At 41.6% G+C, this 23,419-nt stretch overlaps 1 protein-coding gene across 2 annotated transcripts in view; it reads right to left on the reverse strand.

Moving 5' to 3' along the window:
- Positions 1-23,419, reverse strand: part of cntn2 (contactin 2) — a 213,938-nt gene that overhangs the window by 113,478 nt on the left and 77,041 nt on the right. For both annotated transcript variants that reach the window (XM_048553134.2, XM_048553132.2), the window contains exons 3-5: positions 8,661-8,805; positions 6,581-6,756; positions 3,572-3,667 (exon numbers count right to left, since the gene is read on the reverse strand). In XM_048553134.2, the coding sequence (XP_048409091.1) occupies positions 3,572-3,667; positions 6,581-6,756; positions 8,661-8,805 (417 nt within the window). The remainder of the gene's footprint in view (positions 1-3,571; positions 3,668-6,580; positions 6,757-8,660; positions 8,806-23,419) is intronic.

The following is a 23,419-nucleotide window of genomic DNA, read 5'->3' on the forward strand; positions in this document are numbered from 1 at the left end:
TGAAATTAGAACTGGAAGTAATGAGACTATGATCACTGAAATATACTGGAACTATTGCGTAGCAAAGGCGGTGTGGAAACAATTTACAATGACGATGAACTGAGAGGTCATAATGAGCTGGGTCTCCTTTCTTTCACAGAAACATAGAAACTAACAACAGGAGTAGGCCATTCAGCCCTTCAAGCATTCTCAACCATTTAATATGATTAGGGCTGATGATCCAACTCAGTTCCCCACTTTCTCCCCATACCCTTTGATCCCATTAGCACTGGAGAAAGAGAAAGGCTGGGACTTTTTCACTGGACCTTTGGTGGTTGAGAAGTGGACCTCATAGAGGCTTATAAAATCATGAGGGCTAGTGATAGGGTTAATAGTGCCTTTTCCCTAGGGTGGGGATTTCACGACTAGGCAGCACATTTTTAAGGTGAGAGGAGAGAGATTTAACAAAGACATGAGGGGCAATTTTTTTACACAGAGGGTGGTTTATGTGTGGAATGAACTTCCTGAGGAAGTGGTGGATGTGGGTACAATTACAATGTTTAAAAGACATTTGGATAAGCACATGAATCGGAAAGGTTTGGAGGGATATGGGCCAGGAGTCGGCAGGTGGGACTAGTTTAGTTTGGGATTATGTTCAGTATGAACTGATTGGACCAAAGGCTCTGTTTCCATGCTATATGACTATATGTGAACTCAAGTGGTACCTGGGGAGTTGAAGTGCGATTATTAAAGAAATCTGGAATTAGGAGTATTACATCAGTAGCAATGACCGTGGGACTATAGATTATCATTAAAAATCCATCTTGTTTACGAAAGTCCATTTCAGAAAGGGAATCAGCCAGCATTACCCAGTCAGGCCCACATGTGGCTCCAAATTGACAGCAATATGGCCAAAGATATTTTTCAAATGGAGTCAAGAGGGTGGCTCACCACTACCTTCTGAGGGGCATTTAGGGATGGGCAGTAGATGGTGGCCTATCCAAAAAATCCACATCCTATGAACAATTCAAACAAAACTTTAAGAATGGAAGGAACTGCAAATGCTGGAAATCAGAAACAAAAAGAAATCAGAAATTAGCTCTGAAGTGTCACTGGACCCAAAATATTAACTCTGATTTCTCGCCACTGATGCTGCCAGGTCAGCTGTGGTTTCCCAGCAACTTCTCTTCTTGTGTTTGTTAAAAAAAAATTGCATAACTTTTCTCATGATTTTTTGAAAGACAGATATGCGATTTGACTCAAATACATCAGTGGTACCCAATTTCACATTCTCAGCATTTGCAGGTAAAGACCACTACATTTAGGAGCAGAAGTAGGCCATTCAGCCCATTGATTCTGCTCTGCTGTCCAATGAGATTGTTGGTTAATACTCAGCTCAACTTTCCTGCCTTTCCCCCAGAATCCTTGAATCCCTGATAGATTAAAAATCTATCTCAGCCTTGATTATATTTAATGACTTAACTCCGACAGCCCTCGGTGGTAAACAATTCCAAGATTTGCTGCCCAATGAGAGAAGAAATTCCTCCACATATTTGTCTTAAATGGGTGACTCCTTACTCTAATATTATGCCCCCTGTTCCTAGATTGTCCCATAATGGGAAACAACCTTTCTGCATCTATCCTGCCAAGCTTGTCCACGAAACGTGCATTACAAAGTTGCGTAACGTTTGTGGTTCCCTGAGGAGATAAAGTGCTTTTCTAAGCTTAGAGACATATAAAGAAAAAAAAGGGTCTGCATGGACCTGAAGATGTACAGCCAGTTCTAAAAGTGAAACATGTATCAGTTAGCTGTGCGATTGGACACCTTAGACTTGTTTTGATGTTTTGGCAACCAGCTGGAATCAGCCAAATAATTGAAACCAAGCACCTAGCGATCGAAAGCCAATTGAATTTAAATCTGATGGTTTTGACAACCTCAGACCAATGTTAATGCAAGAACATTAATATATCATTCAAGGTATATAAGGAGAGGGTTTTTGAAAATCAATGTTAGAGTGAATCACCATCTGAGAAGTAAGCACCTAGTCCTCACATGAAGTCACTAAGCTCTCTAAGAAATCACCACCTTGTCCACAAAAGGTACCACAACACTTCTAACTCATTGTCTTCACAGAGAAGGCATTCCTCATAGCAGGGTCAGTGGAAGAAAGGCATTTATGACTGGAGAGACAATGGAGAAGGCAGAGCATTTAGAAGACACATTCTGTGTGGACTTTGATGGATTAATTTTTATTTTTTTTCTCATGACTTGGATTATAACAGTGGGACTTGTGTTTAACAGAATAGCATGCCAGTAGAATTTTGTTCAATTAGGGAACAGTTAAGAGTTGGGGCAAATTATATGGTTTGTTGATAATTCTGTTAATTTGTACACCATTATGGGTTAAATAAATAAATTATTACTTGTTACTTACAAGTGCATATCAGGGATTTTCCTTCATTTATCCTCCCCTTCTCCATAACAGTTTACTCCTTTTAAACAGATTAGATGGGGTGAGGCAAACATCGCTGGGTGTTTCTGGTTTAATTATTAGAAGGAAGTCTCTACTTCTGTCGTACCAGATTGGGGTCTTGTGTTTTGACTTTAATTATCAGAGGAGTTTGACCTCCCCTTCCTAACGCTTACTTTCAACAATGTCACCTTTCATTCTTCTAAGCTTTGATGAATACAATCCAACCTGCTCAACCCGTCCTCATAAGCAGGTTTAAACAATTCTGTGACATTATCATGAAGAAAAAGTGGAGAGGTGCATTTATACAGTCAGTATTTATTGCTCTCCTGACATCATTATAAAGATGATCCTATTGCTCTGTGTGGGGCCAAATGGATAAAAAGTTTGTTGCCATGTTTCCTACATTACCACAATAACTTCAATGTACTTAATCAGTTGTAGTTGTCCTTGCGATGCCCCTCTGGTGATGAATGATGCTGCAAAGTTAACCTTGCCCTTTCCTTACAGCCTGTAGATTGTAGAACAAAGGGAACATTGAGGAGGTAAGGATTTCACTACCGAGGGGCATGTTTCTTGCTTATGGAATTCAGTGTATTAGGATATAGGAGATCCTGGGTTCAAATCCCAGATGAACACTCATGTTCAGAACCAAGGCACGCAATTTCAACCCAGTGGGCAAACCATTTAGGACTGAGATGAGGAAAAGTAGGTTTACTCAGGGCAATTTTGTAATATCTGGAATCCTTTACTTCATAGGGATTTGGAAGCATAGTTATTGAATCTGTTTAAAGTAGAGTCTCTTACGTTATGAAATTCCAGTGATGTCAAGGTATATGGGGCTAATGTAGGAGAAGGGCATTGAACAGGATGTCATCATCATATTGAATGGTGGAACAGGCTTAATGGATTGAATGGAAAAAAAAACAAAGTTGCTGGAAAATCTCAGCAGGTCTGGCAGCATCTGTGAAGAATAAATCAGAGTTAATGTTTCCGGTCCGGTGATCCTTCCTCAGAGCTGGATTGAATGGCCTATTGCTGCTCCCATGTTCCACAGTTTTGATTTTCTGACGCACATACTCTGAAAATTAAATGAAAGTGCAAAGGAACAAAGTGATTACCTGGATAATGTGGGGGTGCATTGCAAAGAAGCATCAATCCCGTCCCTTCATTCACTTTCACCTCTTCCCTGTCTTCCGTTGAAAACTGTGAAAGATCTATTAATCAGAAAATGATACAAGCTAATGGGACAGTTTACTGAGGGATTGCCAAGCACAATAAAATAATTCAAGCACGTCACTGCCAACATGGCAGCAGCATCTTATCACTTAAACAGGTAGCTTGATATTTCATCCTGCTCTCCCTTTCCTTCCTGGTTGGTGGCCAGCAAGGTATTTGCATTAGAGATAATGGGAACTGCAGATGCTGGAGAATCCAAGATAACAAAGTGTGGAGCTGGATGAACACAGCAGGCCAAGCAGCATCTCAGGAGCACAAAAGCTGACGTTTCGGGCCTAGACCCTTCATCAGAGAGGGGGATGGGGAGAGGGTTCTGGAATAAATAGGGAGAGAGGGAGAGGTGAACCGAAGATGGAGAGAAAAGAAGATAGGTGGAGAGGAGAGTATAGTTGGGGAGGTAGGGAGGGGATAGGTCAGTCTGGGGAAGAGGGACAGGTCAAGGAGGTGGGATGAGGTCAGTTGGTAGGAAACGGAAGTGCGGCTTGAGGTGGGAGGAAGGGATGGGTGAGAGGAAGAACAGGTTAGGGAGGCAGAGACAACCAGCCCAACCTGTTTCTGCCTCCCTAACCTGTTCTTCCTCTCACCCATCCCTTCCTCCCACCTCAAGCCGCACTTCCGTTTCGTACCTACTAACCTCATCCGACCTCCTTGACCTGTCCGTCTTCCCCAGACTGACCTATCCCCTCCCTACCTCCCCACCTATACTCTCCTCTCCACCTATCTTCTTTTCTCTCCATCTTCGGTCCACCTCCCCCTCCCTCCCTATTTATTCCAGAACCTTCTCCCCACCCCCCTTTCTGATGAAGGGTCTAGGCCCGAAACATCAGCTTTTGTGCTCCTGAGATGCTGCTTGGCCTGCTGTGTTCATCCAGCTCCACACTTTGTTATCAAGGTATTTGCATGGTTACCCAAAATCAGCTTCAGGCTCCTGGCCACACCATTTCTGTGAGTCATCCTTAGAATTAGAACTAACATTGATGAAGGTGTCCGTGCATACGTGTGAGAGCGGGAGAGAGTAGGTAAGGGTGTGTGCACGTGTGTGTTTATGTGTATGAGTGAGAATAGATGAGGGTGTGTATGCGTGTGAGTGACAAAGAGTAGGTGAGGGTGTGTGTGTGTATGTGTGTCTAAATGTGTGTGTGTGTGTAAGCAAGAGAGAGTAGGTGAGTGTGTGCATGTGAATGAGAGACAGAAGGTGAGTGTGTTTATGTGTATGTGTGTGTGAGAGAGTGTGTGTGCATGTGTTTTTGTGTGTGTGTGTGTGTGTGTGTGTGTGTGTGTGTGTGTGTGTGTGTGTGTGTGTGTGTGTGAGAGAGAGAGAGAGAGAGAGAGAATGTTTGTGTTTATGTGTGTACGTGTGTGTGTATGAGGTTGAGTAGGTGAGAGGATATGTATATGAGGTTGGGGGTGATGTCAGAACAAGAGAGCAGGCTTTAAGCTCTATGGCAGAAACACAAGTCATCCTGAATCACAGCAGACTGTTACAGCTTGCACGAAGCAGGACTTGAAGATCCTGTCTCCTATTCTTTGATCATTTTATTTTTCTATTTGCAAGGAGAGTTTTGCAGTTGCTTTCAAAAAGGGCATTGCTATTTAATAAATATTTCTATCTAAGATTGTCACTAAGAGGCTCAATGGATCTTGTCGATACTTTAAAGGTCATTTAAAGGGGGCAGATGGTAGAATTTAATGGAGAAGAAATTGAAGGCTTAGCTAAGAACATGCTCCCCAGGAACTGGCTCCATGAGTGCACTATTTCAACTGATAACAGCCTTTTCTAAGGGAAGTAGGATTTTGACTCACCAGAATAGGCAGCATTCAAAAGTAATCTGAATTTTTGAGAAAAATGTACATTTACCATTATAACTGCAAACCCAATATTTCACAAGTACTAAATGAACACTTTGACAAAATAAATCTTCTAATCTTTAGAGATAGTAAGCACTGCAGATACTGAAGTCAGAGATAACACAGTGTGGAGCTGGAGGAACACAGCAGACCAGGCAGTATCAGCTGAGAGGGAAAGTTAACATTTCGGGATATGTTTCTATTGCATGGCAACACGAGTCTATTAGAAACAGGCCCAGGGTATGTGTGTCTCCCCTTGTGTAGAACTGTCCCAATCTCACACAAGAGCAGGGTCTCCCTGGCCAGCTCAGTTGTAGTCAGTGAGGCTGTGGCCTATCACATCAACCACAATCACTGAGACAACAGCACAGTTCAACCCAGGAATCGCCAGGGGCCACATAACAATGTAGAATCTTATTTTCACCTGCTTCTTAGTTGGTCTTAATCAGAGAACAGTAATTGTTTATTATTTCTTACATCAGCATACATTACATTTAGGAGAGGGTGCGCTCTTGTGGTGGTAATGTCCCTACCTGTGGGCCAGAAACTCTAGTTTGTGTTCCATCTCAGGAATTGACGGCCACAGAGGTTCATTATCACTCTGCAAATTCTACCTTTCTGACAGCAGACAATAAGAGGAGGACAGTTTACCGGAACCGGGGTGGAGGGGCAATGGTGGATGTTAGTTACGGGGCAACAGCCTCCCCGTGTTAAAAAGATTCATTGTGTAGATCCGTGTCATGAACAAAAATCATTCTTTGTCCAAGGGAGAGCTACTACTACACACACACACACACACACACATACAATCTCACAATCACACACACACACACACACACACATACACACAGACACACACACAAACACCGACACACCGACACACCTTCACATACAATCCCACACATGCACCCATACATCCAGATGCACACAAACCTACACGTACTCATGCACCTTCACCCACATGGTCATACACGTGCACACACAGAATGAGGATGCATTGTTGGATTTAGAGGCACAATAAGTTACTAAATACTGAGACTCACAGCCAAAGCGAAGGAAAGCCTCTCTACTTATGATGGTTCCAATTGAGTTTGTTGCCAGACATTGATAGGATCCAGGGTCTTTGGAACGTGTTGGATTACTGATCACCAGATTTCCTCCAATCAGACTGTAACGACTGTCCCCTTCAATGTTAATATCAGTGCCATTTACTTTCCACCTGCCAGGATACAACAGAACTCCATCATTGGAATTATTATTATAATGAATAAGAGGCAGGCTACAAAAAAAAATCTGATACTAACATTTTATTCAATTATGACAAAATTGGAAAGAGCTCCATCCACAGATTTTCATGGAGCTAAACCTATTCTAATGTCACCATAGTATTTTACGTATGAATTGGCTAAATGAATCCCAATTCATCCCATTATGTAGGATTCTAGTGGATGAAATTACTTTCCATTTCAAAAAGTGCTTGATGGAGATAAAACGCATTTACAGACAAAACTAAGTCAGGAATTGATCTCAGTTTACAAAGAACCTGCAAGGCATAAAATGGAGACAAGTGTAGATGGACAGGGAATGACTTCAGAAAGTTGCCTAAACATTCCCATGCCCATTGAGTCGCTTTGTAGCAGCAAGACTGTTGCCGTGCAGGCAAAACTAGCAAGGATTCTGTGCACCTTTAGCCATAGATCCCATGAAATATTCTTCAGGCCACTGACCTCTCCCCCGTTTGCTGACTCCAAGCGATAACACTACTTGTATGCTTGTATTGGGCCAACAAGCACATGGCCCAGCCAGCACCTCTCCTCCGTCTGCAGAACTGTGGTGAAGCAAGTGCCACGTAAGGCACAGATGGCATGGTGCCCTCACTCACAGATTCACCCATTTGTTTACCCATCCAGGGACAGCCTGGAAAACTCAGCCCAAGTGCTTTGCAAACAATGAGTGAAAGTGAGTGTATGTCAGAATTGTGTATAATGGCAATAAATGTGTGGGAATGCAAGCTCCTGGATCGAATGGGAGTGAGAGATATGTTCATACTGGGGATATTAATCTTGGACACGTTGTGGGTGACTATCTAATTGTTCTCGATGATAATTCTGTAAACAGTTTGGGATATTTCATAGATTATGGTACCATCTAAATTAAATGTTGTTGCTGTTAACAATTATGTAATAACTTAAACTATGATGATTAAAACGAAACAACCTAGCCACCAGCCCTTGACAGTTGATGGTGTTCCCTACTATCAACATCCTGGGGGTTACCATTGACTAAAATCTCAACCTGGCTCATCACATAAACACTGTGGCCGCAAGAACAGATCAGAAGCTAGGAATACTACAGTGAGTAACTCACCTCCTGACTCTCCAAAGCCTGTCAATCATCTACTAGGCACAAGTCCAGAGTGTGTTGGAATACTCCTTACTTGCCTGGATGGGTGGAGTTCCAACAACACTCAAGAAGCTTGACACCGTCCTGGACAAAGCAGCCCGCTTGATTGGCGCCACATCCACTCCCTGCACCACCGGCGCTCAGTAGCATCTACAAGATGCACTGCAGAAATTCACCAAAATCATCAGTCAGCGCCTCCCAAATGCATGATCACTTCCATCTAGGAGGACAAGGACACTAGATTCATGGGAACACCACCAGCTGACTTAGAAATATGTCACCGATCCTTCACTGTCGCAGGGTCAAACCTTGGAATTCCATCCTGATGGCATTATGGATCTGCCTAGGGAATGTGAACTGTAGCAGTTCAAGAAGGCAGCTCACCACCACCTTCTCAAGGGGCAACTACGGATGGGTAATAAGTACTGGCCCAGCCAACAATGCCCAGGCCCCATGAATGAAGAAATAAAATAGTTTTGCTTGACAAGGGCGTAAAAGAAATGGAGCCAAGGCAGGTTAATGGGTTGAAGGTATAAATCATTCAACACTCAGTGATGGTGCAGGCTCTAGGGACTGAATGGCTTCTGCTAGCTCCTATGCTAATGGAACCATCCCATCTTGTAAATGGAGTCATTTCACACATAATTAATCACAGAACATACTTTGTAAACGAACAGCTTTGCTCAAACTCAGGGCTATGGTTTCTTGAGAGGGTACTACCTGTATTTAGGGTGTGGGTTTGCTCTGACGTGGCAGTTCAATGTCACCTTCCCTTCTGCTGAACCTTCAGGGTACAGTGTGTTCTTTGGCTGCTCTTCGAATACTGGCCCGAGATCCGCTTTCATGCTTTGAACAGCAACCCAGTCTGTAACAGGGAAACAAAACACATCAGTTCTCAATCTGGCAGCATTGTGTTTGTAGCTTTCTGGCTCCTTTGACAGAACTCACTGCTGTCCCTGGAGCAATAGCATTTTGGTAAACCTTTTGAAGAATCCCTGCATTAAAACAGTGTCTTGAAAATGGACCGTGGTGCAGTGAATATGGAAAAGAACGAGAGCGAGAACCTTTTGTGAATGCAGCAAATCGTTATGATTTGGAACACACTGCTGGAAACAGATTCCAGCAGTAAACATGGAAACATAGGGAAGGGGAAGCTCTCAGGACTGCAGAGAAAGATCAAGGAGGGTAGGATTGAATAGGCAGATTAGCCAAAGAGCTGACATGGCCACGATGGGCTGAAAGGTCTCTTTTTGTATTATCTGATTCGAATGTGTCTCCAGGTGATGTTGGTTATTTGTATTTGTAATAAACAATAGATTGACATTTGACACCTCTGAAATTTAACGTTAGGCTAAAATATTTGTGGAGGCTGGAATGATTTTCTACCATGAATTTGGTACAGCGTTACCAGAAATCCAGGAAAAATATGAAAATCACAGAGAGTGCAAATTCTTCAATGTTTGTGTTGATGTTCCAACAAAGGTTTAATGTAATTTAGGGAGAATGCAACAGACAATATATCCACATCTCAGCTGTGAGAAGAGGTTCACATTTTGGCATTGTTAACTCACAGGGCCAAAGCTCACAGGTCTGGCATCATCTGGGGAGAGAAATCAGAGTTAATGTTTTGGGGTCAAATGTCCTATCCTCAGAACCAGTCACTGCTGCCAGACCTGCTGAGCTTTTCCAGCAATTTCTGATTTTGTTTCTGACTTTCAGCATCCACAGTTCTTACAATTTTTATGAGCTCACAGGGCAGTTGGCAACAAATCTGTCTTTCTCATTTACCCCTTCTCTAAAACCATCATTTCATTTCTTTACCTGACCTGTTCACTTTTTTATCTTGATCATCTCTTGTTACATATACAATCTTCCCTGCTTTCCTTTTGACCAAATATCTCCCTTTCTGTTCTTTCCCCCCCTTCTCCTTTTCCATCTCTCTCCCTAACTATTCAAAACATGTTCTATCTCTGAATTTTAAACAGTTTTGAGGAGAGAGCATTGACCTGAAACATTAACCCTCGTTCCACTGATGCTGCCTGACCTGAGTATTTCCAACATTTTTTAACTCTGGGTCAACTGGCCCAATAACGAAACCACTAAACCTCAGTATCCAAACAGAGAGAGATGAAGTGTGATAAAGAGATACGAACATAGGAAAAAGAGTAGGCCATTCAGCCTCTCGAACCTGTCCATTATTCACTGAAATCATTGCTAATCTGTAGCCAGACTATTTTTACTTGCCTTTGGCTCATATCCCTTAAGACCTTTGATTAACAAAACTTTATCTATCTCAGATTTAAAATTAACAACCGATCCAGTATTCATTGCAGTTTATGGAAGACACTTCCAAACATCAACCACCCTTTGAGTGTGATAGCATGATGAAGGCTAATGAGGAGATGATTTTCCTCAGCGTGTAATTTTGGTGGAAGATTTGGTGGAATTAAGGGAAAACATCGGAAAATTCAGTGAATTGATGGCAGATTGGGAAAAGTTGATACAATTCCAACCCGAGGCAGTTAGAATGCAAGACACTCCTACAAAATTGTGAGAGGAATGGAATATACGGTAAATCCTGACTTAACATTGTATTTGCATCCCTACAAAGTAGATTGTCAGTGAAGCAACAGTTAAACAAATCAAATTTTCTTAGGGTATCCAGAGGTAGCACGGTAGCTCAATGATTAGCACTGCTGCCTTACAGTGCCAGGGACCCGGGTTTAATTGCACCCTCAGTGTGTGTCTGTGTGGAGTTTGCATGTTCTCCCTGCGTCTGTGTGGGTTTCCTCCCACATGTCTGCAGGTTGGACGAATTGGCTATGCTAAATTGCCCTGTAGTGTCCAGCGTGTGTATTAGGTGGATTAGCCATGGGGAATACAGGGTTGCAAAGAGATGGGGTGGGCCTGGGTTGGAAGGTCAGTGTGGGCTTAATGGGCTGAACATCTGACAATGAGTTGCAGTGGAGTTCAGAGGAGGGTCCATGGTGGACTTGAAATGCTAACTCTGTTTTCTCTCCACAGATGCTGCCAGACCTGTTAAGTTTCTACAGCACTTTCTGTTGCAAGCCCCATAGTATTTTGTTTTTAAGAGCTGTGGTTACTTTCTAGGACATTGCCCATTAGAAATAAAAAAAATTATACCCAGCAAGTTGAAATAGAGCGTATTGTTATAATTACAAAGCTCACAAAGGAAATAACTTTCAGAAACATAAAAACACAGAAACCAGCAGCAGGGGTATGGTGTGTTTACTGTCCCTCTTGACCCCCATAACCACTACCTCTGCTGCTGTTGACTTCGTTCCACCACTCTCCATCTTCCTCACTGCTTCTCTCTTGTTGTTATCAAGGGATCAGGAAAGGGGAAGGAGGGAGGCATTGACTGAGAGACTGGTGTGTGGGAGGGTCAGGAATAGAAGTGGAGAGCCTGAGGGTGTCACTGGGCAGGCTATAGGAAAGAGAATCATTGAATCCCTACAGCACAGATAGAGGCCATTCAGCCCAACAAGTTTGCATTGATCCTCCAAAAGACATTCCATCCAGATCCATCTCTAACCCTACTATCCTCGTAACCATGCATTTCCTATGGCGAATCCATTTAGCCTGCATATCCCTGGAAAGTATGGATAATTTAGCATGGCCAATCCAATTAACCTGCATGAGTTTGGTAGGAACCCAGAGCACTTGAAAGAAACCCATGCTGACACAAGGAGAATGTGCAAACTCCTCACAGTCACCCAAGGCTGGAATTGAAGTATAGATATAGTATAGATATTCAGACTTGAAATGACCCAAAATGTTAACTCTGATTTCTCTCCATAAATGCTGCCAGACCTGCTGAGCTTTTCCAGCAAGTTCTTTTTTTGCCTCTGATTTACAGCATCTGCTGTTCTTTTGGTTTTTGGTTAATCCATTGAGACTGCCTCTTGATCTCCAGCGAAATTCTCTTTACAGTAGAAGAACAGAAGACATACCAGTTGGTCCCTCTCCACCAACATCATTGCACCCATGTCATCTCCTTGGAGAGGAAAAAAGAATAGGACAGGAATAGATGGATAGCAAAAGAAACTCAGGTCTGCACAAACCCTACAACATTCACACAAGTAAATTATTCTTTTAGGAAGTATGGTTAAGCTCTAGCACTTGAGTAGAATCCAGTACACATGTTTCCAAGATCTGGTGAACCCTTGCTGGGAAATGATTATGTGCAATTGAAGAAGACACACAAAGCCCGGCGATAGGTTTTTGAGATTCCTGACTCATGACTGTAGAGGGGCAAAAAAAGCTGCAATTCATGATAAACAGATTTCTTCCATCGTCGTACAATGTCGGATTCTATAGGAGAAATAAATTAGGTTTGTTTGATGCACTGAAAGCAAATATAGGGTGAACATCTCAAGCAAGCCACAGCCTAAAGGGACTGATCACGGCACATTACCCACAATGAAATATTCATAGCAAATCTATTTACTTGAGCTCCAAAGATGTCAGGACATCTGAAAGTCATATTAATTGTACTGTCTTGTTGAGAGACAAGCATGCTGTAAAACATGCACAAAAAGGGCAAACAGCAGGCAAAACATGTAGGTTACAAACACACATGCAGCACACTTTGACCAATTCAAAATTAATTGGACTGTCCTAGCTAAACACCAGGAATAAAATCCACCATAAAGAAAGACTTGAATTTGTAGAGTCTTGCTCACAATCACCAGGTTTCCAAAGTGCTTCATGGCCAATTAAATTCCTGTCTTTCTGAAGTGTGGTCACTACCATAGGGGAGCAACAACTATAATCAGGTTACATGCAGCAAACTCTCATGCTCAGCAATATGTCATTGACCAGATAATGTGTGTTGCTTATGTTAATAGAGCAACAAATATTGGCCACAATACCATGGCAATTCCTCTTCTCTCATTTGAAATTATAGCCATGATGTTGCATTCATCTAGGAGGGCAGATGGAACCTCAGTTTAATATTGCACTGAAAGACTGAGCCTCTGGTAGTGTAGCACTCAATCAGTAGTGCATGTAGTATCAGCCTGAATTTGGAGTTTTCAAGTTCAGGTGCAGGATTTGAACTTACAACTTTATGACTCACAACTGTAAAATAAGTCACCATATTTAAACATAATATTCATTCTGGGAACGTCAGCATCGCTGGTGAGATTAAACAATGTGGGAAGCATTGACTTTTTGACAAGGCCACTATCTGGAAAATGTAGCAGTCCACGTGTTCCAGTATCTGGACCCAGTGATAAGACAGGAATGATGATATGTGTCGAAGTTGGAAAGGTGTTTGACTTAGAGACAAAGTTGTAGGTGGTGATGTCTCCATTTGACTACTCCCCTTGCACACCCAGTTAGCGGATATTATCGTTTTGAGAAGTAATTATTGGTTTCTGTTTGATAGCAAGGTGCATCCTACAAGTCACCATTATCAGGAAACAGTCTGATTTTGATACCGGTCACAAATAACCTTACAATGGATCACCATCAGAATTCTATCTGATTTTATCTCCATCCTCTATAAAGTTATTTTCAAGGAGCTTTCCATCTTCCTATACTTCAGCCTCATTATAAACCTGTCCTCAATTCTGGTCCCTTGCACATCCCTGATTCCCATTAGGCCATTAGCAGCTGTGCAGCTAGTCGCCTTGGACCTGAGCTCAACTATTGCTTCTCCCTCCCTCTGTTTTCATTTAAGACAATCCTCAAAACCTCCAACAGGAAATCATGCTTTTTTGTATTGCCACAGAAGTACTTAAGTCTGTTACATATGAAAGGAAAAATGTGCGGAAAAGGGTGAGGGAATGGATTTAGAATAAATAGCTGCTTTTGAAGAGCCACCATCAGAAAGGGACAATAGCTTCCCCTTGTGTGCAATTTCCATGATTTAAACACTCTGCTATTCATTGCAGCAAACCTAACAGATGAGCTTGAAGCTGAGCCAAGAAAGGAAGCTGATATTGAATAGTACAATTTGTACTTTTGCAGAGATTCATCACATTGGACTGCCTCAAAGTGCTTCAGGTAGAATCATGTATTGTCAAAGAGCAGTGACTAATAACATATTAATAAGTGTACCATTGTGCAGCATTTACATTGCATATCAGGCAATAGGATGAATAGCCAGCCAATATACTTTTCACTGCTAATTATTGAGAGAGGAATTTTGACCGGGATATCTTTGTTAAGCAATGCCAAAGGAATTTTTAATATTTACTTGAAATATCAGAACAGGGCTTGGTTTAGTGTTTAATTTTAAGGACCATATTTCTGATAATGCCTACATCCCATGAATGAAGATTAAGAAATAAAACAAAACAAAAGAGGTACTGTACACTACATTGAACCTCTAAACCAAATAATGATGAGGCGGTGCTCAAATTTGTAATTTAAAGGCCGAGAAGTGTGATTTCCACCAAACAAGATAAGGTACCTTCAACACTTTTATGTCACTACATTGTTATGACGTTGTACCCAGTTCACAGGCAGTTAACTTCACTGGAATATCCAGCTAAAACTGCAGCAATATTTTATGCAGTGAACTCGGTATTAAAACAATGAAGAGTTATCAACCTCATTCTATGTTGCTGTGCACTTTTAATGCAAGGATGATTTCCATTCAGTACACACAGCAGGAGGTTTAACTAAACACTAATATCATTGCTGTAGCTCCTGTGCAAAGGCAAAAGGATTTTCATTTAAGAAGATCATTCTTAATATCGAACAACGTTCAACTTAAAATGAAGGGAGGGACGAAGTGTTGGTTTTGTCAGTGATGCCCAAAACAATCCTATGAACACATCATAAATTTTAAGAATTCTTGTCAAAATCCTAAAAGCTTCAATCAAATCACCCTGTGGGAACAGGTAAAACTGTCCAGAGAAGTTAGAATAGAGCAGAATGGAAAGAAGAGTCATTTTTCTTTTTCTTGGGTCCTCGAGGCTTCAGACATAAATGAAACGGAGGACAAAAATGGAGAGGGAAGAGAGCGCAATAATGATAGAAGGATGGGAGAAAGAAAGAGGCGGTGAGACAAAGGAGACAGGGAGAAAGAGAGAAAGATGAGGAGAGTGTGATTGAGAGAGAAACTGCTTGTTCGTAAATGAGATCAGCTCTTAAGAGAGGCAGATCTGTGTATCTCATTATGTTTTATGACACAAACAGCAGGGAATTGATTGAATCTCAAACTGTGTCCTGTACATTTATGTCCTACATTTTAAAGAAAGACTAATTTGTCAGCTTATAAACTTTATCTTACTACAGTTCACCTCTTGACAAGATAGGAGTAAGCAGGTGGTAGTGTGTACTGGGAGATGGTTAGCTTGGTTGTCTATATTGTTGCTTTACAATCTACAGGGATGTCAATAGCATGGGTTTACGACCGTTTCTGGCTGAGGTCACCATAAATCTTAAGCTCACCTTTTGCCTGAGGGGTGATGACCCTCAGGTTAAACTCAACACCAGTTCTCTCTCTCTCTCTCTCTCTCTCTCTCTCTCTCTCTCTCTCTCTCTCTCTCTCTCCCCTCTCTCTCGCTCTCTCTCTAATGAGAGGCCAGTCTATAGTCCAAGAGGACTATGGCAACTTTCATTTCGGTGTATAAAGGATCATTGCTTTCAGAAATTCCAATGTTAGGTCTTTCTTTCTATTACAATCTCTGAGACATGTTCTTGCTCTATAAGATTTTGATGCACTCCAGGTCACGGTGAAGATGAGGTCTGTTAATGGGGGTGACTAGTGAGGTCAAAGTCAAAGATTATTGACTGAGTTTAAAACCTTCATACATTTTGAAAGTTTTTTTTGATTCATTGGCTAATTCACTTTTAAGTGATCAGTTACAGTTTGTGAGGAGCTTACTAAATAGAGTTTCTCAGTGAAAAAAGCAGAAGGTGATTGCGTTAAAAATGATGATACTGTGGATGCTGCAAATCTGAAGTAAAAACCTGAAATAAAAATAGAAAGTGCATTAATGAAGAGAAAAACAGAGTTAACATCTTGAGGCGAATATGATAGTTCAATTCTGAAAAATAATCAAATCAGGCTTGAAACATTAACTCTGTTCCTTTCTCTACAAGTGCTGCCAGGCTTGCTGAGTTTCTCCAGTATTCCTTGCTTATATTTAAAGTGCTGACTGAAATCTTAAATACCAAAGACTCTGATTCAGTACAATCTAATCCTTCTGTGCACCAACTATTGATTCTTGCAGATTTTATTGTTTCAGTCAAAACTACACCTGCAGAAGTTAACATACTCAAACAAGAAAACATAGGACTTATAGCACCAAACCAACCAATGGTAGTCCAGCAGTAAGTGTCCAATTCATAACCTGTGTTCAATTATCAACACTCCAGAGGCAAGTTAGAATACTAGACTTTTATAATGTTACTGAAGTCAAATAGATAAACAGAAATGCAATAGCTAGTCAAAAGTTTACAGTCCTGAATTTGGAATAGTATGTATCTTATATAGGACTGAGTACTTACAAGAAAGAAGGGTGGACTTGCAATTATTTATTGTTTTTCAAAGCAATTAGATGTTTCAAAGAACTTTAGAGACACAAAGTACTTTTGAAATGTAGTCACTGTTGCAACATATGTCCAATGGCAGCCACTTAGTACACAGCAAGCTCCCACTAATTGAAACGTGATAACAAACTAACTGTTTTTACGATGTTGATAAACAGTGATCGGGTCAATTCCCTGCTCTATTTTGAAATAATGCCACAGGATCTTTCGCATTCCCAGCAGACAAGGAATCATGGTCCATTTGAAGGATAGCAACTTCAATAGTGCAGCACTCACTGCATTTAAGCGTCAGTCTTAATTTCCGTTCTCAAGCCCTGTAATGGGAGTCAGAGGAGAGAGTACTATCCACAGTGTCAGAACTGATACACAATCGAGAGTATCATGTGGTCTTTACCTTGTTGAGTCAAGGCTTTTTCCCAGGGCAGGGGAGTCCAAAACTAAAGGCCATAGCTTTAAGGGGAGAGGGGAAAGATTTAAAAGGGACCTAAGGGGCAACCTTTTCATGCAGAGGGTGGTGTGTGTATGGAATGAGCTGCCAGAGAAAGTGGTGGAGGCTGGTACAGTTACAACATTTAAAAGACATCTGGATGGGTACATGAATAGGAAGGGTTTAGAGGGATATGGGCCAAATGCTGGCAAATGCAACTAGATTAATTTAGGATATCTGGTTGGCACAGATGAGTTAGACCGAAGGATCTATTTCCATTCTGTATGACTCTATTACTCTATGACTCTTGTCTCCTTATAAAGGTGATGGTAAGCTGCTTTCTGGAACTAAGCCTGCGAGACCATTTCAGAGGATAGTTCAAAGCCAGACATGTTGCTGTGGGCCTGGAGACACATATTGGCAGACTGGGTAAAGATGGCAGATTTTCTTTCTGAATGCAGTAAACCTGGATAACTTTCACAAGGAGCCAATAGTTTTGCAGCCACCATTACAGAGGCCGGCTTTATGTTGCAGTTATTTAATTAATTGCATTTAAATTTCCCAGCCGACATTGTGTGATTTGATTTCATCTCTCCAGATTATTAGTCCATGTTGCTATTATTAGAGCGGTAACATTACTGTGGTGCTGCTGTACTGTCAGAAAAGAAACAGGACAGACCAGGAAGCTGTTGTCTGGAACAGAGAGAAGGCAAAAAGGGGAAAAAGGATTTTAAAATCATGGAAGACTTTGATGGTGTAAATGTGGAAAGGATGTTTCCCTTGTGAGGAGTCCAATATTGACAGCATAAATATAACCAGTCACTAATTAATCCAGTAGGGAATTTGAGAAAAACTTAGCGTTTTGAATGTACAATTCACTATTAAGACAGACTGGACAAGGTGAATAGCAGAGATTTGTTTAAGGGAATGCTAAATGTAACAAAGAAGACCAATGGATTAAGATGGTTGGTGGATGAACTGGGATGAAATATGGTGGCCTGCATCTTTGCTGACTGCTCAATCTAATTCTATCTTGTATTGGTAAATGCAATGGATACAAGTCTGACAATTGGAGATAATGGCCTAGAAATTAGATATCACTTGAATTTGGTTGTATTTGAAGTGCAGCATGCCTAAGGCACCACTTGTGGGAAATGTATCTGCCAGCCTCACTTGCAGAAGAACATGAGAATTAAGAGGATTTTCACAACTCGTGGAGCCTGCTCCACCATTCAAGAAGATCGTGGCTGATCCCCTACTTTTGTTAATCTGATAAACATCCATCTAGGCAAGGAAGAAAGAAAACTATTCTGTTTTCTATGCAGGCTTTTCACAATCCCAACACAGAGTAAGAATACTTTTCACCTTCCACAGACCAGGCCCTAATCCCGACAGGAGGGACTTTCTAATCAAACTGGTCAGAGATCATATGACACACCTCTGAAAGCAGTGGGACTTGAACCCGGGCCTCCCAGTCTAGGGGTAGGGCCCTACTGTGGTGATGTTTTCCTTAATTTAAGTTATTTTTCTAAGCAATCCATTCAGGGATATAATGATACACAGCTTGATCAGATGGGACGTGACAGACTCCTAGATCAGAACAGAGACACAACTCCACAAGAACCATCAGCCCAGTTGAAAACTGGTTCTTCTTTTGTTATAAATAAATCCAATCATAAAATGAAGAATCACTACCAACCCAGGGCAGTGTGACATGTAGACTTCTTCTGATACATGTTCCCCAACCATTTTCATATTAGCTGCTCTTAAGCACAACTCCAATTGACTCAGCAATTGCTGCTTTAGCACCTCAATAATTTAGCACCTTTCCACATCTATCCCTATATCCTTGATTCAGGCTTCTTGTGGTGCTAGGATGGTGTCCTTATCTCTGAGCCAGGGGTACTAGGTTCTAGTCTTACCTGTTCAGACACATGACAGGGTGGCACGGTGGCTCAGTGGTTAGCACTGCAGCCTCACAGCACCAGGGACCCGGGTTCGATTCCAGCCTTGGGTAACTGTCTGTGTGGAGTTGGCATATTTTCCCCGTGTCTGTGCAGGCTTCTTCTGGGCGCTCCAGTTTCCTCCCACAGTCTAAAGATGTGCAGGCTATGTGGATTGGCCATGCTAAATTGCCCGTAGTGTTCACGGGTGTGTGGGTTATAGGGGGATGGGTCTGGGTGGATGCCCCAAGGGGGAGTGTGGACTTGTTGGGCTGAACGGCCTGTTTCCACACTGTAGGGAATCTAATCTAAAATAACATCCATGAGAAGGTTGTTAAGAAAATGTCTGAATCTTTGATTTTCCTTAGTATGCAAATATCCATTCATCTTGAATATATGCAATGACTGAGTATCCTTTAGCTCATTGGTACGGAGAATTTCAAAGGCTTCCAAATTGCTAAGACAAGACGTTTGTTGTTAGTTCAATTCAACAGGGCTTGCCGCTAATCATACACATACTCCACTCTAGTTATAGTCTCCAGGCACGAGAAAAAGCCTTGCAGCATCCACCCTGTCAAGCCCTCTAAGCAATGTAATTGTTTCAAAGAAATTTCATTTCGCTCTTCTAAACTCGAGAGAATATCAGCCTTTTCAACTCAATCACTTCTCATATAACAAATTCTAACCTTAGGGGACCGATCTGGTGAGTTTTTGTTGCATTACATCCAAGTCATGGATATCCTTCCTCAGACGAACCAGAAGGGGACATACTATTGAAGATGTGGTTTCATGAAACTCCTGTAAATTTGCTGCTGTATTTCCCCACTCAGATACTCTAGAGTCCTTGCAGTAAAGCTAACTTGCCATTTTCCTTCCTAATTACTAGTTTTACCTGCATGCTAATTTCTGTGATTTACTTTCATCCTTCTAACGGCAAAATTTACCAGTCTGTCATCTTTAAAAAAAAAGTGTTGCTTTTCTGTCCTGCCCACAGAAATGGATGCTTCTGCAATAATGGAGGAGCTGAAAGCAGCGTTCATGTCTTGGCTACTGGACACAAGCTATTTATGTAGCACCTCTGATGGAGTAAAGCGTCCCAAGAAGTCACACAGTATTGCAATCAGATAAAAAGAAGGACACAGAGTCAGGGAAGGAGATATAAAAAGAGGCTCAATGTGACGGAGTTTAAGAAGTAATAAGTTTTATTTGTCATTTGTATAGCCTATTTAGCTGAGAATAAAGAAGGCAAGGCTAGTAAGTTTGCAGATGACACCAAAATTAGTGGTGTAGTGGGCAGTGAAGAAAGTTACCTAAGATTACAAAGAGTTCTTGATAAATTGAGTCAATGGGTTGAAGTTTGGTTGATGGAGTTTAATTTGGATAAATGCAAGGTATTGCATTTTCGCAAAACAAACAAGGACAGGACTTATGCAATTAATGGTAGGGCCGTGGGTAGTGTTGTAGAACAGAGCGACTTAGGGGGTTCAGGTGCATAATCTTTGAAGTTTGCATCACAAGTAGACAGGGTGGTTAAGAAGCCGTTTAGCACGCTTGCCTTCATTGCTCAGACCTTTGAGTATAGGAGTTGGAATGTCATGTTGAGGGATTACTGGATGTTGGGTCAGGCCTCTTCTGGAGTATTAGGACCAGTTCTGATTGCCCTGTTAGAGGTGGCTCAGTGGTTAGCCCTGCAGCCTCACAGCACCAGGGACCTGGGTTCGATTCCAACCTCAGGCAACTGTCTGTGTGGAGTTTGCACATTCTCCCTGTGTCTGCGTTGGTTTTCTCCGGGTGCTCTGGTTTCCTCCCACAGTCCAAAGATGTGTGGGCTAGGTGGATCGGCCATGCTAAATTGCCCGTAGTTTTCAGGGGTGTGTGGGTTATAGGGCGATGGGTCTGGGTGGGATGCATCAAGGGGCGATATGGACTTGTTGGGCCGAAGGGCCTGTTTCCACACTGTAGGGAATCTAATCTTATTAAGCTAGAGAGGGTTCAGAAAAGATTTACCAGGATATTGCAGGGACTGGAGCATTTGAGTTAAAAGGAGAGGTTGGATAGGTTGGGACTTTTCTCACTGGAGTGTAGAAGGTTGAGAGGTGAACCTATAGAGGTTTATAAAACCATGAGGGATATAGATTAGGTGCCTTTTCCCTACAGTGGTTGATTTCAAGCCAAGGGGGCATATTTCTAAGGTATGAGAGATTTAAAAAAGACATGATAGACCATATTTTTTTTTACACAGAGAGTGGTTTGTGTGTGGAATGAATTTCCAGAGGAAGTGATGAATGCGGATACAGTTACAATATTTAAAAGGTATCTGAGTAAGTACATTAATAAGAAATGTTTGGAGGGACATGGGCCAACACAGGCAGCTGAGACGAGTTTAGTTTTGGAACATGGTCAGCATGGAGTAGTTAGGCTGAAGGATCTGTTTCCATGCTCTATGACTGTATGGCACGAGAAATATCTTAAAAGAAGCATAGAGGTAGAGAGGTTTATGGGGAAATTAAAACAGCTTTGTCCTTGGGCAGCTGAAGACATAGAAATCAATGGTGGAGTGATGACTGATAAGCGATGAAAACTGAAGATGCGCAAGATGTTAGGAATTAGGGAGCACAAAGATCTTGGCAGGTTGAATGATTAGAGGACATGACAAAGATGGCAAGAGGGTGAAGCCACTTTAGGAAACACTCTGAAATGGCATAAGTGCTTGCAAATAGTTCTAAGAATCTTGCTCGAAAACTGAAGGAAAAGATATTAAAAGTCTGGTGGTTGAGAAGAAGTTTATGTGTCTTTCTTAAATATGGTTCGACAGAAGGATCTGGGAAAAGGCACTGGTTTAAAGATAAGTAAGACAGTTTTAGAGGTAAAACTAGCTGTGGAGGAGAACAAACTGATCAGGAACAAGTAGACTAATCTACAGCAGGGGAAATGATCTAATCAGTTCCAAAATATTATACTTGATTGAATGGATGTTAAAGGTGTTCTGGGATGCTACAAGAGAATTCAAGGGAAAACGTATTTGTGCAGGGAGGGAAGATCAATCTCCTAAAAAGAGAAAATAACTAATAATAGAATGCAAGAGAAGAGGCGTTTAAGCTACTTAATACAAGGAGCATTTATGTAGATTTGGAACATGGTGTTTAGGTGCAATTGGAATTAGTGAGCCCTGGTTAAACTAAGTCAAGGATGAAGAAATTAAAATAACCGGCCATTGAGTTTACAGAAATTACAGAAACACAAAACAAGTGAGCAACCAAAAATAAATATAAATGGTTCTACTGATGTTATTGTGACAATGTAGATTGAGGATTATAAAGATGATAATTATGGGTTGTTGAGGTAAACATCTGCTGGACAGGTGTAGCGAATACTTCAGAAGCTGATTTTTTTAAAGATTAAGATTCTATGAAGAGGCTAGAGCATTAATCATGGGGATAAGCAATCATCTTGACACTGACCAGAAAAACAACAAAATAAAGAAACAATTCTGGAGAGTGGTACCATGCCAAACGGTACGCTAGGTTACTTTAGTTCACTTTGGTTATTAGTCGACTTGCTCAGATGTCCATCATATCATGGGGTCAGTTCCTTGGGAAACCCCTCTCTGACCTTTCCTCACCTTCAGTTTCATATCTGGGAAAGGTGAAATCTCCCTACTTCTTTTGTTCATTCATGGAATGAGGGTGTCTTTGGCTAGGTCAGCATTTATTGGCCATCTTAGAGGGCAGTTAAGAGTTTACAACATACGCTTTGGGTCTGGAGTCACATGTAGGCCAGACCAGGTAAGAACAACAGTTTCCTTCCCCAATGGACATTAGCAAATCAGATGGGTTTTTGACAACCAGCAATAGATTCAGTGTCATCATTACACTCTTAACATACATTGAATTCAAATTCCACCATCTGTGATGGCAGGGTTTGAACCTGGGTTCTCAGAATTACAACATTTGAAAGGCATCCAAAGGAAATATGAATGGGAAGTGTTTAGAAGTATATGGGCCAAATGCTGGCAAATGGTACTAGATTATTTAGGATATCTGGTTGGCATGGATGAGTTGGTCTGAAGGGTCCGTTTCTGTACTATACAGCGCTGAGACTCTAACATTACAGGGTCTCTGGGTTAACAGTCCAGCAATAATACCACCATGCCTTCACATTCCCAGATGAGTTTTGTATGGGTACCAATTAATGTTGGGTGCAGTGTGTGAATACAGTGAACTCAGGCCACTAGGGGAGAAGCAAGTGCCAGCAGAAAATAAATTTTGATGTTTTGGTCCCCATTGGTCTCCTTATAAAGGAGGTTAGTAGTAGCACAAGCTGACTGAATCATCCTTGGCAAAGCAAAGTCCTGGCCAGTCTAAGCACATCCTCAAACCTAGGCCAAGGACTTTCCAGACTTGGAGCATCCACTAACAGCGATTAATGCGGACAGGCAGAAGATTCAGCAGTGAACACAACATGTGACAAACTCAGAGATCAGGGCCAACGTAGCAATGTCTGGACCTAAGTCATCAGATGCACTTTCAGCTAGTCCACTTGCAAACACGTGATCATCGAAAACCCTGCTGCTCTTG

Source organism: Stegostoma tigrinum, chromosome 21, assembly GCF_030684315.1.
Source record: "Stegostoma tigrinum isolate sSteTig4 chromosome 21, sSteTig4.hap1, whole genome shotgun sequence".
Taxonomy (NCBI): domain Eukaryota; kingdom Metazoa; phylum Chordata; class Chondrichthyes; order Orectolobiformes; family Stegostomatidae; genus Stegostoma; species Stegostoma tigrinum.